Raw genomic sequence first — 15,639 nt, 5'->3', positions numbered from 1 at the left:
GGCTGCTGAAAAATCCAAAAGGGCAAGATCTTCACCCTCATCGGGGCAGCCTGCCTTCCCCACATGGCAGCAGGAGAGAGCTGGCTGATTGGAGACGACCAGCTTGGTTTTTCAAATCTGCATGTTGTGTTTTTTGTCCTCTCAAAACGTCAAAAATGGTATAAAAACAATTTCTTCAGCCTGTGTAATGCTGCGGGGGAGACGCTTTGTGTCTCTGATAGCGTCTGTCCGGCACAACAATAACTCGGCTCTCTCTGCATTATTAATATCAGTTTGCAGCGCTTGAGAACGTGCCAGAATACAAATGAAATCAAGAAAAGCCCAATTTCCATTTTAAATGTGTTCAGTGGATGGTAGCCAGTGTGGCACTGTGGCGTCTGTCACCGAGTGGATCTGCACACATCAAACAGTCGAAACACTAAAGACAAAAGAATCCAGTAATTGTAAAACTGCCTGGTAAATCACATGGGGGCCACTTTTATAAAGACAATAATTGATGCGCAGGCTTTTAAGACGATTGTACCCACAATTATCACCAACAGGACTTTTCCCCCCCCCCTCAGTGCTTTTGTTCCTGGCAGCCTGCTTTGAAACCCATAATTATTTTATCCAATTTGCTTCTTCTAATCACTGCTAAAAGACTAACCAATGTGTACTGCCTCCCAAATTTCCCTTTAAATTATAAAACTGGTTTATTGTTAAAGCTCGGGTGTAACCCAATTACATTAAAAACCATTCCCACTCACATCTGGTGGTGTCTATTCAAGCGGATAGTTTAAATTAAGGATATGATTATGTTCGTTCTTAGGGGTGGGAATATTTCATTGATCCCAATGCCATTAACAAGTCTTAATTATTATTCATTTTGACTACTGATCAGTTATCAGTTTGGAAAAGGTGTATCGATACTATACAGGCTGTGCTTTCTCGCTCTCTCTCCTCTCTGACAGCGAGTCAACGCAAACACTGCTGCCGTGTCCACACAGGCCAGACTCCTCCCACTCTTCTGACTATGGTCAGAGGAAAACTGTCCTAAATATATATAGATGGATATAATGCCTTCAGTTTCCCACTGGAAAGTGTTGTCTGACGGCAGAGTAAAACGGTTTGCATTTCATTATTATTGCTGTAATACCTCTTTATGTACTTTCATTCCTGTCAACCATCCATTATAATTGTATACATTGTGATCTCGTTGATCTGCTCTGTACATGCGACATCTATTGCACGTCTGTCCGTCCTGGGAGAGGGATCCCTCCTCTGTGGCTCTTCCTGAGGTTTCTTCCGCATTTTTTTTTCCCTGTTAAAAAAGTTTTTCCTCACTCGAATCGAGGGTCGAAGGACAGAGGGTGTCGTCTCTGTACAGATTGTAAAGCCCTCTGAGGCAAACTGTGATTTGTGAATTTGGGCTATACAAATAAAATTTGATTTGATTTGATTTGATTTGAAAATATTCTTAATATGGGCAAAACTGAGGGCATGCCGACCACCATCCACTGTAGGTCATACTCTGACTATGGATAAGTACCTCACACAAACCCACTTTAAAAACTGAATTATTCCTTTAAATGTAAAGCAACAAAATTAATGTATTCATATTTCAAAACCAGGGCAAAGAAAATCAAATCAAATCTTCATGGTCAGCAGGAGGAGGCAATTTGTCTTTCTATTTTAGTCGAACCAAGCCTTTAAGTGAGCGAGCGTCATTTTAAGAGGCCCTGGAGAGGAAATGAGAAACATAAATTGCTGTCCATCAGTAAGTGAGGGCTTACCTGCTCGTCGCTACGGTGATAGTCGTTGTCCTCTTCTGGCTTCTCCTCTCCTGCGTCTTTATTGGCCGTCTCCTCCGATTTTGTGTCGCCTGTGCAGCAAAACAAACGGAGGAAGAGCAATGAGCTGCCACGTTGCACACATACACGATCAAACATTTCATTAGTGCATAGTTGGACACTTCATTGTGTTGAAGTGCATCTGCATGTTTCTATTTCCGGTGATCGAGCAGCGTGTTTTTCTCATCACACTCATTAACTTAAGTCAAGAAGCTTGAGCTTAATTGACGTCCGTGGTGGCCCTGCCAAAGACAAGACTTGTCTGCAGACGCAGGGGAAACGGACATGTTTGTATCTGCAGTATTTACACAGCCTGTGCCTGCTGGAGCGTAAAAACACCCCCTGCAGAGGTCCATTTATAAGGCAATTACATGTCGGAGGGTGTCAAAGCATCCCTTCTACGACTTATCCTCTGTCTGGGCATGTCTCTAATGCAGGGCAACTTCTAACCAGAAAATAACCCACTCATTTTCCATAGCGATTAGCCTTCATGGGGGCTGGCTTCAGTTCTACCTTAATTGAGTTCGTCCTGTTTTGCCATTTGTTCCGTTTTTCAGGGGAATGAGAGCAGATATGGGAGGATATTAGAGGGAGCAGCAATCTCCTGTGAGCGTATGGTAAAATAAGAAGAAAGAGATTTCTCCCACGCTGTGCAGCTGAGGGTAATGTGTTCAGAGTGGTGAAAGAAAGGTAAGATACTGTTTAATAAAACACCAGAGAGAGCTTCAGGTTTCGAGATGGAAGAAGCCTGAAGGACAGACAACTTTAGTCAAATATATTAAAAGAGTTAATGTGAAATATGTGAGAGAAAATTTGTTTTAGGGAGGAGTTATTCATAAAAACAAAACACAAGGTTGTATTCCCTCCAGAGAGGTATTAAGTAAGTGTGGATGAATGGAAAGTAAAAAAATCCCAAAAAAGTAAGGATTCAGATAGACAGAGTTGTCAATCAGCATTTGCAGCAGCAGTAATCTCTTCTCTTAAATGTTTTATAAATTAAAAAACCTGCTTTACTTAATTGCTTAATGGGATGACAAAGAAAATTGTTTAACACAGCAAGAGTAAATTGGAGAATCCGGTGTAACAAAGACTTCAGATGGGGAAGGTATTATTGTGCAGTGGAAGGAAAGGATAAACTACATGTAGTGGTAAATCTAGAGCTGAAACTAAAGCTTTCATTTTCAATTAATCTTAAAATTACTTTCCTGGTGAATCAATGTGAAAAAAGCCTATCACACAAGCTCACTGTGGCATCTTTAAATTACTTGTTTTGTTAATTACTGCAAAAGCCAAAGATATTCAATGATATAAAAGAGAAAAAGCAGCATCCAAACATCTAAGAAACTGGAGGTTTCACAAAATTGTGTTTTTTGGTCTTGTTCCTAAAGTTGAGCTTTCCTGTGCAGAATGATGGATGGTGTTGACACTAGAGGGCCGTTTTCACATTCAGGACTTACAGTGTAAATTTTCCTCTGTGCTCACTGAAAATCTGATTTCAAGAGGCGGGCCTACAACATGATTTGTGACATCACAAATAGTTTTTAAATCCTGGTCCAATATTCAGCGTACACAAGTGTGATGTAGAAACTTGAAGCCTCCAGTGCACAGACAGTAAGAATGGACTTAACAATGAAGTAAACACATCTTGTGTCCAGCAGGAAAACTTGCATATTCATATATTCTTGAATTTCTAACAAGGGAGAAGGAGTAGATATCATTTTTGCTTAACTAAAACTGGGGCGTTACTTTGCACATGATAAAATTCGGCATTTTGCCATGTACTGCACGTGGCAGCAATCATGAGTGACTTGTACACACACTCACAGAAATACAATATAATGTAGTATCCTAATCATAACCACGTCCAGATACGTTCTTTACTATATCTGGCCCTTAACTTTCATTGTTTAAACTCTAGGTGCATCCTGTAATCCAAAATACTGACATCAAAAGCTCAGCTGAAACTGAAACTACATCAACAAACTACACAACCTTCCTAAGTGTTTTCCAAGTGGTACTATTATTGGCATCATTGTCACAAAGACAACCGGATTTTACCATTTTCATTAAAGTAACAAAAAGTGAGTTTATTAATTAATTTAGTTGCTAGTGGAGTTGTGAAAGCAGATAGAAATGGTGCCAGGCTGCCAGCCTGACTGGATCAACAGTCTTCATTTTCCAGGGAGATTCCACCCGTGACAAAATTGCATAGCAATGTTTATAGGGATCCAATCTAAATGCAGATAGTGTCGTTATTCTATAGCCATCAACATTTACTGCATAATGATACGTTCAAACAAAAGACTATCACCAGTTTATTCTGGTTTCTTGTGTGCACATAACCACAGTGGAAGACAGACACCAAAGAAACTTCTAAACCTCCGTGAAACAGCATCTACAAAGTTGTCCTGGACAGGTGTGGTTATGTTTTTCTTCTTGTTGGCTGTGAGACTGTACGAGTATCGAATTTTTAGATATGAAACTTAGTTATCAAAGTCAAAATTGCGGCGCTGTGACAAAATTGCTGCACGGATAGGTATTGCTTTTCTGTAACCTTTATAAACAAAAGAATTTCAGTCCACTCTTCCTTGATTCAGTGGCTGTAATAACGTGGTGTGTGTGTGTGTGTGTGTGTGTGTGTGTGTGTGTGTGTGTGTGTGGACAGTTTACTTCGGCTCACACTGCAGATGGGATTGCGTTCACCCCTTTGTGACCGTTTTCCGTTCAGGCTAACTGTCACCAATTCCACTGAGTATCACCGGTAAAGGTCTGAGCCTGCCCCAGTGTCTCTGCGGTGATTGTCTCCAGAGTCGGCCTCGCTGATTGCTTATCAAGAGGGGCTCGCTCCTATTGTTGTGTCTCAACCTTCAAACAACCCTGGAGTACCTCAGTGACTCTAAACAGACATGAAGACCCTGTTTGTGTTTGAGGTAATGGGATGATTGCTTGTGTCGGGGGGATTTAAAAACCGAGCAGTCTGTCTGACAAAGTTTCGCTCATTTGGGACAATGAAATCACAAAGGCATGTACAATGACAACATCAAGTGAGGAACATCGGGAACAAGACGGATCAAACAAGCCAGGAGTGTGTGGGAGTTTATATTGTCATGAAAGAGTTAAGTGCACTCAGCAGACTCATCATGGCACCATGTCCCTTTATTTTCTTGCGTCAAGTGCTCAGGAAACAAGGTAATTTAGAGAGATGAGTCTGTTGCGTGCTGGAAGTTTTTGTTCTGTACGTGTCAAGTAGTGCTCAGAAGAAAACTCAGTGTACGCACTTTAAAGCGAAGTGAATACAGCTCAGATCATATGCTAATGTCATGGTGCCATCATTGGTTCCCCATCAAATAAAAACAGAGAATGCATCGACACTCAGCTAAAAGCACTGTCATTTGTTTTCTCTTCACCAAAGTTCCCAAGAAAAAACTCTAAACTAAATGTATTGGACCTAACGTTACCATCATTAACATTTCTGGCCCTGCATGCAGCTCTGAGAAATTAGGAAAAGCTGCTCTGTCCTGTGTCATTAGCGAAGTGCCAGAAGAATTCATTTAACTCGGCTGGTGAGAGAGGACCCCAGAGAAACTTTCTATTTCTGAGGGATTCTGGATAAATGAGCCTTTAATTAAGCGTAATGTGGTTCAGCCCGGCTGGCAGGGCCAACATTAACAAGAGTGCCCACTGTCGCCTGTAGTTAGCATAGTGTGATCTCTGCTTTACCATGTGTTAGCTTTAGTTTGCCATTCTTAAATAAGAGCTAATGAGCAGCGGCCATGTTAGTCAGAGTGGAAGTAAACAATCCAGAGTCTGGCTGTGTGTTTTACTGCAAAAGTTACTTTAAACCCCTGTGGTGAATCTGGATATACAAATTCTCACTAAAGTTTGTAGGAAACGATCGAAAAGATGTTTTTGGCCTCGTTAGTGAAACCGCCTGCCTCTAAAAACAACAAGGTTTCTATTCATACTGGGAGGTAAAGAAAGACTTTCAGCCTAACAAGTCATTTAGCTTTCAGTTTGTGAAAGTAGAGGGTGAAAACCAACCCTTAGACCAGATTTGAGACAGACCAGACGATTGACTCATTTTCTCAACTACACTCAGACAGTAGCATTCACAATTCACAAAACACACAGAACTCAGTTATCAAAACGCAGTACAATGTGTCTAAAGCTGGTGGAAAAAAGCTTCAAAGCAAAAGAAAAAACCTCATTATCGACCCATGGAGAAAACTTCCTGATCAATGAGCCTCCAAATGATATGCACATTTCATCTTCTGTAGTTTTCCTTGCGAGTCAAAAGTCAAAAAATATTTTAATCACAACCCAAGGCCCGAGACTTCATATTTGTTTGTGTTTTTCAGCACACTGAACGGAAATGATGGTGAAAAACAATCGAGGAGTCCCTTGGGTCTCCATTTCTGTTGGCGTCTGAGCAAATGATCCTTAAAATGTGTTTGTGGATGGACGTGTGTTTGTGTGTGAACGTGTGTGTTTACGCTCGTGTGTGCTGTAGCTAAACCTGTCTTCAAGCGACGAGGCACGGGAAGCCGGAGAGCACTTCCACTTCCATTTGAGCCTTAATTACCAAAATCAGAGAAGGGGATTAAGCGAGCGATTAGGCCTGCCAGCATGACAGCCCTCTGGGCACACATTTACACCAGCCCCTGGAAGCAGGCTGGTGCAGAAAACGCGGTTGTGCACAACAAGCGGGCCGGGGACTCGTTCTCATTGGCTAAATTGCCTTCATCTCTACTGCTTAATGGCTTCTGCCATTACTTGTGGTCGTACTTCTAATGTTACTCATTACAAGTTGAGGGCTTCATGCTTTATGTAGTATGATGAGGATAACGAGACACTCTGAGGTGATGACCATTCTTTTAGCAGGTATGTGACAGCATGTAAAAATAGGTTGTTTATCCACAGATATGGTGTTGCCCACTTTAATTCATTTGCCCTTTTCTATACATATGAGCTGGTTTGGCTTGAGTCAGTTTGATTCAACATGTCCGCACAGCACATTACTCATTGGACAGGGCATAAAAGAGAGGGGTGGAGAGGAGGCATCACTGTTTGGGGTTTTTCCTTTCTTTTTTTTTATTCTCAATCGTTTTCCCCCAGCATGTGTGCGATTGTTGGATGTGTTATTTTAGTTTGGGTTGGAGATAGTTCAGTCAATGGGCTTGTTTGGTTTAGTTAGATATCTTTTCTTTGATAGTTAGGGGGGACGCACTGAGTACAACAGCTTTTAACTGTGGAAATGAGGGAACAGAAGAAATGAATAAATGAGAGAACAAAATGTTTCACTTTCACTCTGACCCCTGTATGTGCACATGGATGTGCTTCTTCTTGCTAGCACTGAAGATAATAATAGCAAGTTGAAGAAATGCTCAGTTTTCTGCTCCAGTCCGTCTCCACTGCGAACCTCAGCCATTGTGTTTTGTTTCACAGTGAATGATTGAGTTGGAATAGGAGCCAACTCTTGTGTTGTTACACGACAGCTGGCTCCTATTCAGTGTTGACAAATTTTCCAATCATTGCTCGATATCACACAGTGAATGAAAGAATGAAACAAAGGCAACTCTGTCGATATCTCCTCCTTATAAACCGAGCTTTGATGGGCCCAAACTCAAACAATACAAACTCATGGTGGTGAATTTACACAGAGATTTGTGTTTCTCTCAAATTCAAAGTTCTTGTAAATCTTCCATCTCTCAGTGGATGCATTCTCATTGCTGTCGTTTGTTTTTCGATCACCTCAGCCAAGTTGACCCCTGCAGCCATTTGGACTAACTTCAACACTAATATTAAAAGTAAAAATAGGTAAGCAACACCTTTTGGCGTGCTGTGGCCCCCCATGTCTGTTGTGTATTACCTTAAGGTCATGTTGAAGAGCTACTTAAGCCACTGGGGGCAGTTACTGGATTCACACAGGAGCTGCTCTCACTGAAACTATTTTCATATTTAGCGGTAGAACCACCGACCAACTGGCATCACCGCTTACCATCATCACTCAAGACTGAAACTGTTGGGATACAGCTTCAAATTTCCTGATGTAAGACACTCCCTGGCCAAACCTGAGACTTCATCTTGGATAGATTTTTAAAGAATGAACCAAAAACAAAACCTGTGAATCCTCTGAGTAAGAAGCATGTGTGAGGTAGACCGTACCATTGCGCTGATCTAGATGAGTCTTCATGTTGCAAAGTTCTCCTTTAATGTCTCCCGGCACCTCCATCCCCAACTTCTGATAGAACTCCCTCTGCTTCTTTATCTCCGCTGTGTGAGAGAAAGAGAAAAAATAAGAGAAGGCAGTGTCTTTTTCTCAAGGTCACTGCTGTCACTGGGCATTTAATATTCAGTGGTGTGTGTGATTCTTTGTGTGTGTGCTGTAACCTGCTTCATTAAGCTCAGCAACAGCAGCAAGAATATTTTATTCAAAGGCATTTGTTCCTAACGATGTTAAGCAAGTTGTGAGGATGTACAGACAGTTACACAAGACATCGGTAGAGAACAACGACTGCTTTTACAAGCACACAAGTTTTTCAGTTTGGATAATTTGGCCTCATTCTGAATTAAGCGTTTTCTTTTCTTTTTCTGACGTGGGATATGCTGATATTATTCAGGTTTTAGGAGCATTCTTTGAACATGTTAACAGCACATTCGTAATATGCATCTCAATTGAGGTTTTCAAGGAAGTTTGCAGCACACGGCGTCTTCTTTGTTTAGCTCTGAGCGTTGTCATGGATACATTATCCACAAACTATCGTGCCAACAGTTTGCAAGCTGCGGCAGAGATGCATGCCCAAAAGAAAAGCACACATTTCTGGTCAGAAGGAGAAACTAACCTACTTTTAAACATTACAAAAAAACTTGGATATCAAAAAGGTATTTTGAATATGTACAAATATCACAGTGCTGACCTCTTCAAGAAGGCGGATTATTTGGTTTTATTTATTTATTTGTATATTTGACAGGGACAGGGCACAGCTTTTTAGCTCTACCAGAATTTAGCTAATTTACATCTGTAGTCCCTGGGCAGGAGACAGAGTTAACATCTCTGATGAGTACATGATTGGATTGATTTTAGCAATGATTTGAAGTGTGACACCTAGGGAAACTTATTTTGATGCAAAGAAGTAAAATGGAAGTGGCTCCAGCCGTTCTTCTCCATATACTTCTCCATATTTTGATGTGATAAATATTGTTAGGACACGTACATGCACGGCTGCATGTAAAACAGGAATATTAGTGGAACATTAATTTTCATTAGTCATGTTACCAGCCGAGTTGAAATACTTTCTTTTTCAGAATAACGGCAAAAACAGGGATATTTTGTGCAATCCAAGCTACATCATTAAAAAGACAAAGTTAATGATCGCCCCTAAAACGATTCTGCCATGTTTTGATACTTTTACTTGATAAACATATCAATAACTCGATAATAGCTAAAGTTTTACGGCCATCAGTTGGATCTCTTGCATCATAAAGAAAGACAAAACATGCCACTTACCCTCTTGAAGTCCCGGCACCAACTTGTAGACAATGTCTTGCATTGTTCTGTCATGGCTAAAAAAACAAAAAACAAAAACAAATATTTAGTTACCTCATCAGTTATGGGCCAACCAGCAGCAAAATTTTACATTCAAAGATGTAAACGACACATCTAAAATGTTAGAGATGTACATGGCATCTGCATCCCTTTGGATTTAAAATGTTTTTTTATGATCTGCAGCAGTTGTTTTACAACCTGGGGCTTTAAAAACATAGAAGATCAGAAAACATTTCAGCTGCAGAATAGTTTATTTTTTCAGACAGTTCTTTAATCTTTGCTATTCTCTTGCCAATAACAACCTATTCAGGTCAAAAAAGTGCTCAAATAAGGAAGAAAATTGCTCATATATAACCTGTGATGAGGGGCTGCATATAGACAATGCTTTGTTTACATTAGTCACAAGCCACCAAAGTCACAAAATGTCTGGGAACCACTGATCCACAATACAATGAAAAATACCTTGTTGATAGAAACGTGACACTTATGTTGTATCCAAGAAAAACATGCTATGATAGACAGAAAAAATAAAAACGCCACCAGCTCTCACAGGCCAGTGTGCAGCATATGCTCTGTCAGTCAGAGTGTTAAACAGCATTTCACTGTTGGGCAGTGCAGGTGACACAGGTGCACAGTGCGGGCTCAGGTCTGCCATCACCATGATGGTGCGTTTTGGCGCCCGGCAGTGGCAGCCAGCTAACGGCCTCGACATGTTGGATTTCCTGCAACGTTCTGGAGGAAAAACCTGAGTTTAATGTGGCACGATTGTCTCCCCTGCTGTCCACTGGGAGAGTCATTGTATCTGGGGCCAGAATTAGCTGCCTGATGCTGAGGGGCACTCCACAAGGCAGCAAAGCACTGACCCCTGCTGGACAGAGCTGGTAGGATTATTCTTACAGGCAAGTACGGAGGTTTTAACACTGCAGATTTTAAAAGTCTGTGGAACAGAAGGAATGGACACCGCTCATCCTAAAGATTCATCCTTTTTAAGGGTTTTGATGATGTGGGGGAGATGACAGTCGACTGTGTTGGCTGTAAATCTCCACAGGAGAGATCTGGTGATGTTGAAGGCCACAGCAATCAATCCCCTCCCACAACAAAAGACCGTCTAATGAATGTTCTTTGTAGGCGTTTAGAGTAATGTTAAGTATTACGTTTTACCGTCAGAACCAGAATCAGTATGTGAAAAAAGAAAAAGATTAAATCGATCAAGGAAAGCCACACTCGACAGTACAAGAGGCAGGATTAGTTCTGCTCAGCTCATTCTCTGTGAGGACACGTCTGAGTTTGATTCTGAGTTCAATCTCAGACATCAACTTTGATCAATCTTCTTGATGAGCAGATGGCTTTTATCTGTCATCTGTTGGGCGTTTTGCCTTCAAATCACTTGTGATGTTTCCCATCAAGTCCAATTTCCTCCAAACAATGAGGCAAAAAAAAACAGCTGTGCAAAGAGCTAATGTGTTTGAAATGGAGCATTTCCTGCACAACAATGAGTCTGCAGACAGCGCAGTTTAGACGGTAATGACTAAATTGCTGGTACAAATTAAGTTTGTGTGTTGCATTAATCAGACATTAATGCACGAGCGCTCAGAGGGGCACGAACAACAAAATCCCTCAGTGAGGAGGGTTTAGACTCGAACAGTGAACCTACGAAATGGTACATCTTTATTTTTACCTGACGGGAAAATAATGTCATTAATTCAATGTTCAAAATGTTTGATGTTCTTTCAGGGTGAAAGTTAGTGTTGTCATTTTTAGTGGTCGGTTATTAGATTAAGTGCCATTTTTCTGTCAGTTTTAGAGTAAAATTCTTCAAATATTTCCCTGTTGAGCTTGATGGGGTCAGCTACAGTTTTGTAACACTAACAGTCATGTTTCATGTCAGCTATCAGCAGTGATGACCAGCTGTGAGTAGTGATTTTTACTGTCTTATCTGCAATACCATAGATACAGCCAATGTACAGATACAGCCCACCTTCAGCAGACATTTTGGGGCTTTTGTTTCTTCAGAAGAGAAGAAATAAAATGGACAAAGACCGGCAGCACTTTGTTCCTTGGGAGTTTATTCTTTACTGGCAGTGCACTGCCGAGTCTCCCAGAGGCAGCGAGCAGCTCCCTGCACACTGATGGAGCTCTGTCAAAACAACTGTGTGTGAGCGTGTGTGTGCACTATATGGTTGTGAGTACAAAGAGACCTAAGGAGGGGAAGAGTGTACTGTTGATGGGAAAGGAGAGGGGGAAGAGCATGAAACAGAAAGACAGCATCTCACTGTACCTGTGTGTGTGTGTGTGTGTGTGTGTGTGTGTGTGTGTGTGTGTGTGTGGGGTGCGGCAGCCCCCTCACTCACCCGATATACTGCAGTGGATGGCTCTGATGAATAACAATCCTACATGTGGGGCACGTGTTGTTGTCCTCCAGATACTTCACTAGGCAGCTTCTACAGACTGGAGACACACACACAGTCATGGTTACTCTCTGAGATACATTGGTCAACAATCATATCGTGTATGCATGTTTTCATCTTATTTTCATTACACACTTGCAGTCAGTCTTAGTGACTGTGGCTAAAATAATCCTGATTATCTGCTCAATACTTTGCTCACAATCACTTCCAATGATCGCAGGACTAACTATCTCTCATCATCTCACTTTCAGCATCAAAGCGAACAATCTACAATCAATTGCATGTAATTACAACCCAACTGATAAACTAGGCAGTTGTTAATAGCTTAGCAAAAAGATTCATCATAATGGGGTTAGGGGGATATGTCGACAGATAAGTAACAAGAAAAAATTGGGGAAAAACAAATATTTGAGGTAATTTAAGAACTAAATTTCATCTCTGACTTTCCATCTGAATGTAAAACAAATGTTAACAGAATTTTCACAGAATCAGCATAAGAAAATGTTAATTTATACATGTTTCCATTCAGTGCTGTTGGGTGAATATTAGAGGTTACTTCATCAAATTCAGCAGTAAGTGGCACTAATGCCCCAGTTAGGTGCCATTAAACTATTGTGGAAGAAAAGGATGCAATAAGATGAATATGTTAAAAGAGCTCCACTCAAATAGAGGGGAAGAAAGTAGAAAACCTGATGAAAATGTCTTTTATGTTTTTAGTCTCCTCATCGCTCCACACAGATCCGATGCTTTCATCTGCCAACATTTTTAGTCTCCTCAGTGGACATTTAAGTCACATGGTTCATTTATATCTTGATTTATTCACTGAATCTGTTTCTGTTGCACTTTATCACATTATTTCTTTTTATCAATATACCAGCTTTTCCACCTCCTCCAAGCATAAACATGTTTTTGCGACTTTTTGCCCCAAAATGTTTGGCATTTCTACTCAGGTTTTTTGTTTTTTTATGTGCAAATTGTACATAAAACAGTTGGATCGAAACCCATCTTGTGTCTACAATACCTAGTTTGTCCACCAGGGGGCACTGACAAGTTTATTTTTACTCTGTAAAATAGCCTGAATATATCTTCATCATTATTCTTTAATAAATGATTTTAAGAAAAATCTTTTGATTTGATTTGATTTGATTTGATTTGAAGAAGCCCTTATTACAAATGCTATTAATAGAGTTGGTGATTTCAGAGTTGTTGATCTACAGTTGCATTAACTGTAAACTAACGAGAGACTCAGCTGAATTATTAAATCATCAGGATTTGCATTTCCTCTTGAGTCTCAAAAACAAACTATCATTTTAGTTTTCGGTTAATATGTGCATTCTCTTTGCTATTAGTAAATTATCATTTCGTCTTTAAAATGGGAGAAAATGGTTGAAAAATGTCGACCACAATTTCCCCTGATGATGTCTGATAACACTGGATGTTCAATTTAAAATTATACAAAACCTAGAAAAGCAGCAAATCATCTCAGAATGTTGAGGATTTTTCTTAATAAATACATTTTCTGTCGATCAACTTACTGATTAATCAACTCCACAGTGAAAGACAGAAAGCAGTTTGAAGGCGGACCTGGCAATTCTGCAGAATAAGATGTCCACACACTTACATAATGAAAAACACACTGCTGACCATCTAAAGCACTAGTTTCACAGCTGGAACAACATTCACACTTTTGATGGAAACCTTCATGTGCAATCTTTGACACATTTTAAGAGCCAGCGCTGTGAATCACTGCACACAGGCCTCCATCAAATCCATCTCCACCTGACAGTTTTTATAGCTGTGGAGCTCAGTCTGTTGGAACAGCTGCTGCAGTGACGTGATGTGAATCTCTTTGTCTCAACTCTCCAACAGTGGAGGCCCGGAAATTTCTTTAAGTGAGAGGGAGAGTCAAAGCATCTCTACAAGACTCTGATGTTTTCAGCTCCCATCTATGGTGGTACAGCTCCCTCTGGTGGACAGACAAGGTACTACACCATCTGGTTTCGTCTAATTGAAGTTTAAAACTCTGCACACTCTTGTTGCAATTTGGAAAAGTAGTTCAGTATCTAGTTTAGAGCAAATAAGACCCGCTGATGCTTTAGATTTAAGATGTTTGTGTATCTAAAAAGATGCACCACTAAATGAGGGAACTCAGACTCAGGCTTTCTGACTGGTTTGGGAGGATTTTCTCAATGTAAACAAACAAAAAGCTTCGCTTTCATCTCTTTCAGGTGAACCACAGAGCGACTGATTGGCCCACTTTCCAATTTGATTAGATTGTTCTTCTAGCTGCTCTAGACTGGAAATAAATATGTCGAGTTCGATTAAACAGCTCCAAGCACAGCGGGGGTGAGAATGCCCTCGAGCTGGAAATTCACAGACTCTTGTCATTATTTTAAAAGTAGCAGATCATCATGATTTAACAACAATTTAAAAAACTCAAAATATCCACTTGGAACGCGTCAAACCACCAGAATTTTGTCTCAATTTCTCAAGGTCGTACTACTTCTGTTTCATACTACCAGTCAGTAAAAAACAGTGCAGCATAACCTGACTGAACATGTGATGGTTTCAGAAGTACTGAAAAATGTGTGGCACCGTTGGTTGAACAGGAAGAGTCTGGCAGCTGGGTGTATGAGGAATCTAAGGGGAAGTTCTGCCTCAAAACTTGTTTCGCAAGAGCAATGAAAAAGAGCCAAAAAGCTGTACAGCAGCTTTCATACAGCTTCTTAAGAGTGAGATTCAAGGTATAACAAAAGTTTCCCGACTCTCGAAGCTTTCACCATCACATCTAAATTGTTACTATAAATGAAACGGCTATTCATAAAAACTCTGATTGTATGTTTTGATCATGATTATTAAATGTTTGCTTATTTCAACCCCAGGAAAGAAACAATGATGACGGGATTCCATTTTGAAACAATAAAAGATTTACATCAGGGCTACAACTAAGCATTATTTTCATTGTTGATTAATCTGTCAATCATTTTCTTCTTAAATCAATTAGTTTGGTCTATTAAATGTTTCCCAAAGCCCAAGATAATGTCCTAAAATGTTTTGTGTCTGCCACAACCCAAAGATATTCAGTTAACGGTCATAGAAAATATTTACTTTTTAGAAGCTAGAATCAGAGAACTTAGACATTTTGATTTTAAAGTTACTCAAACCAATTAACTGATTGTCAAACTACTACTAATAGTTATTAATAGCGATTGATTTAATCAGTGACAGCTAACTGATTGTAGTTTACATGATGGATTGTGTTGATGATGAACTAGATTATGTTGAGGAGTAGGTTTGAAGTTCCTAACCTTGGAAACATTACAGTTTAAATTAAGCATTTTCCAAGACTTCCTACGAACCCTGACAGATGGTCCACAGCTACATTTTATAATACATTTTTACATTTTCTACAAGCTAAGCAGCTATAAAGAAGGTTTATTTTGGCCCGGATACTGTCAGTTACTCAGACTAAATTATGTAAATCCAGCGGAAAACCAACAAGTCTCAGTCTTGTTGGGTCCTAGTCAAAATTATGAGCTCTGTGTGAAATAACATGATCAGTTCTGTGTCTTTAAACTCAGAAACAATGCAGAAAAGGGAACCCTAAAAGACAAAAGCCTGAAAGCCTCAGCTTGTTTAATGTGTTTTTCAAAGCTTGTTGCTTCTTCAAAACGCCTCCAACAAGTCTGAAGCAAAATCAGAGGATCATTTTTTTTAAAAATCACAGGATTCTTTTTTGTTCATGATGTCGTATGCATCTGGTTTATTTCCTCTTTTTCCTTTCCTCTCTTCTATAAAGCTCTTTCCGTTTTGAACTGTGCTGCACAAATGTGGTTTGTTTACTTGAGTCATATTT

General features: G+C 40.1%; 1 protein-coding gene across 1 annotated transcript in view; it reads right to left on the bottom strand.

Moving 5' to 3' along the window:
• pcgf3 (polycomb group ring finger 3) overlaps positions 1-15,639 on the bottom strand; it is a 75,981-nt gene that overhangs the window by 16,189 nt on the left and 44,153 nt on the right. The window contains exons 4-7 of the mRNA XM_084353674.1: positions 11,727-11,823; positions 9,337-9,392; positions 7,995-8,102; positions 1,773-1,861 (exon numbers count right to left, since the gene is read on the bottom strand). Of these exons, the coding sequence (XP_084209800.1) occupies positions 1,773-1,861; positions 7,995-8,102; positions 9,337-9,392; positions 11,727-11,823 (350 nt within the window). The remainder of the gene's footprint in view (positions 1-1,772; positions 1,862-7,994; positions 8,103-9,336; positions 9,393-11,726; positions 11,824-15,639) is intronic.

Source organism: Pagrus pagrus, assembly GCF_965226575.1.
Source record: "Pagrus pagrus genome assembly, chromosome: 5".
Classification (NCBI taxonomy): Eukaryota; Metazoa; Chordata; class Actinopteri; order Spariformes; family Sparidae; genus Pagrus; species Pagrus pagrus.
This window is presented reverse-complemented; position numbering and strand designations above follow the sequence as displayed.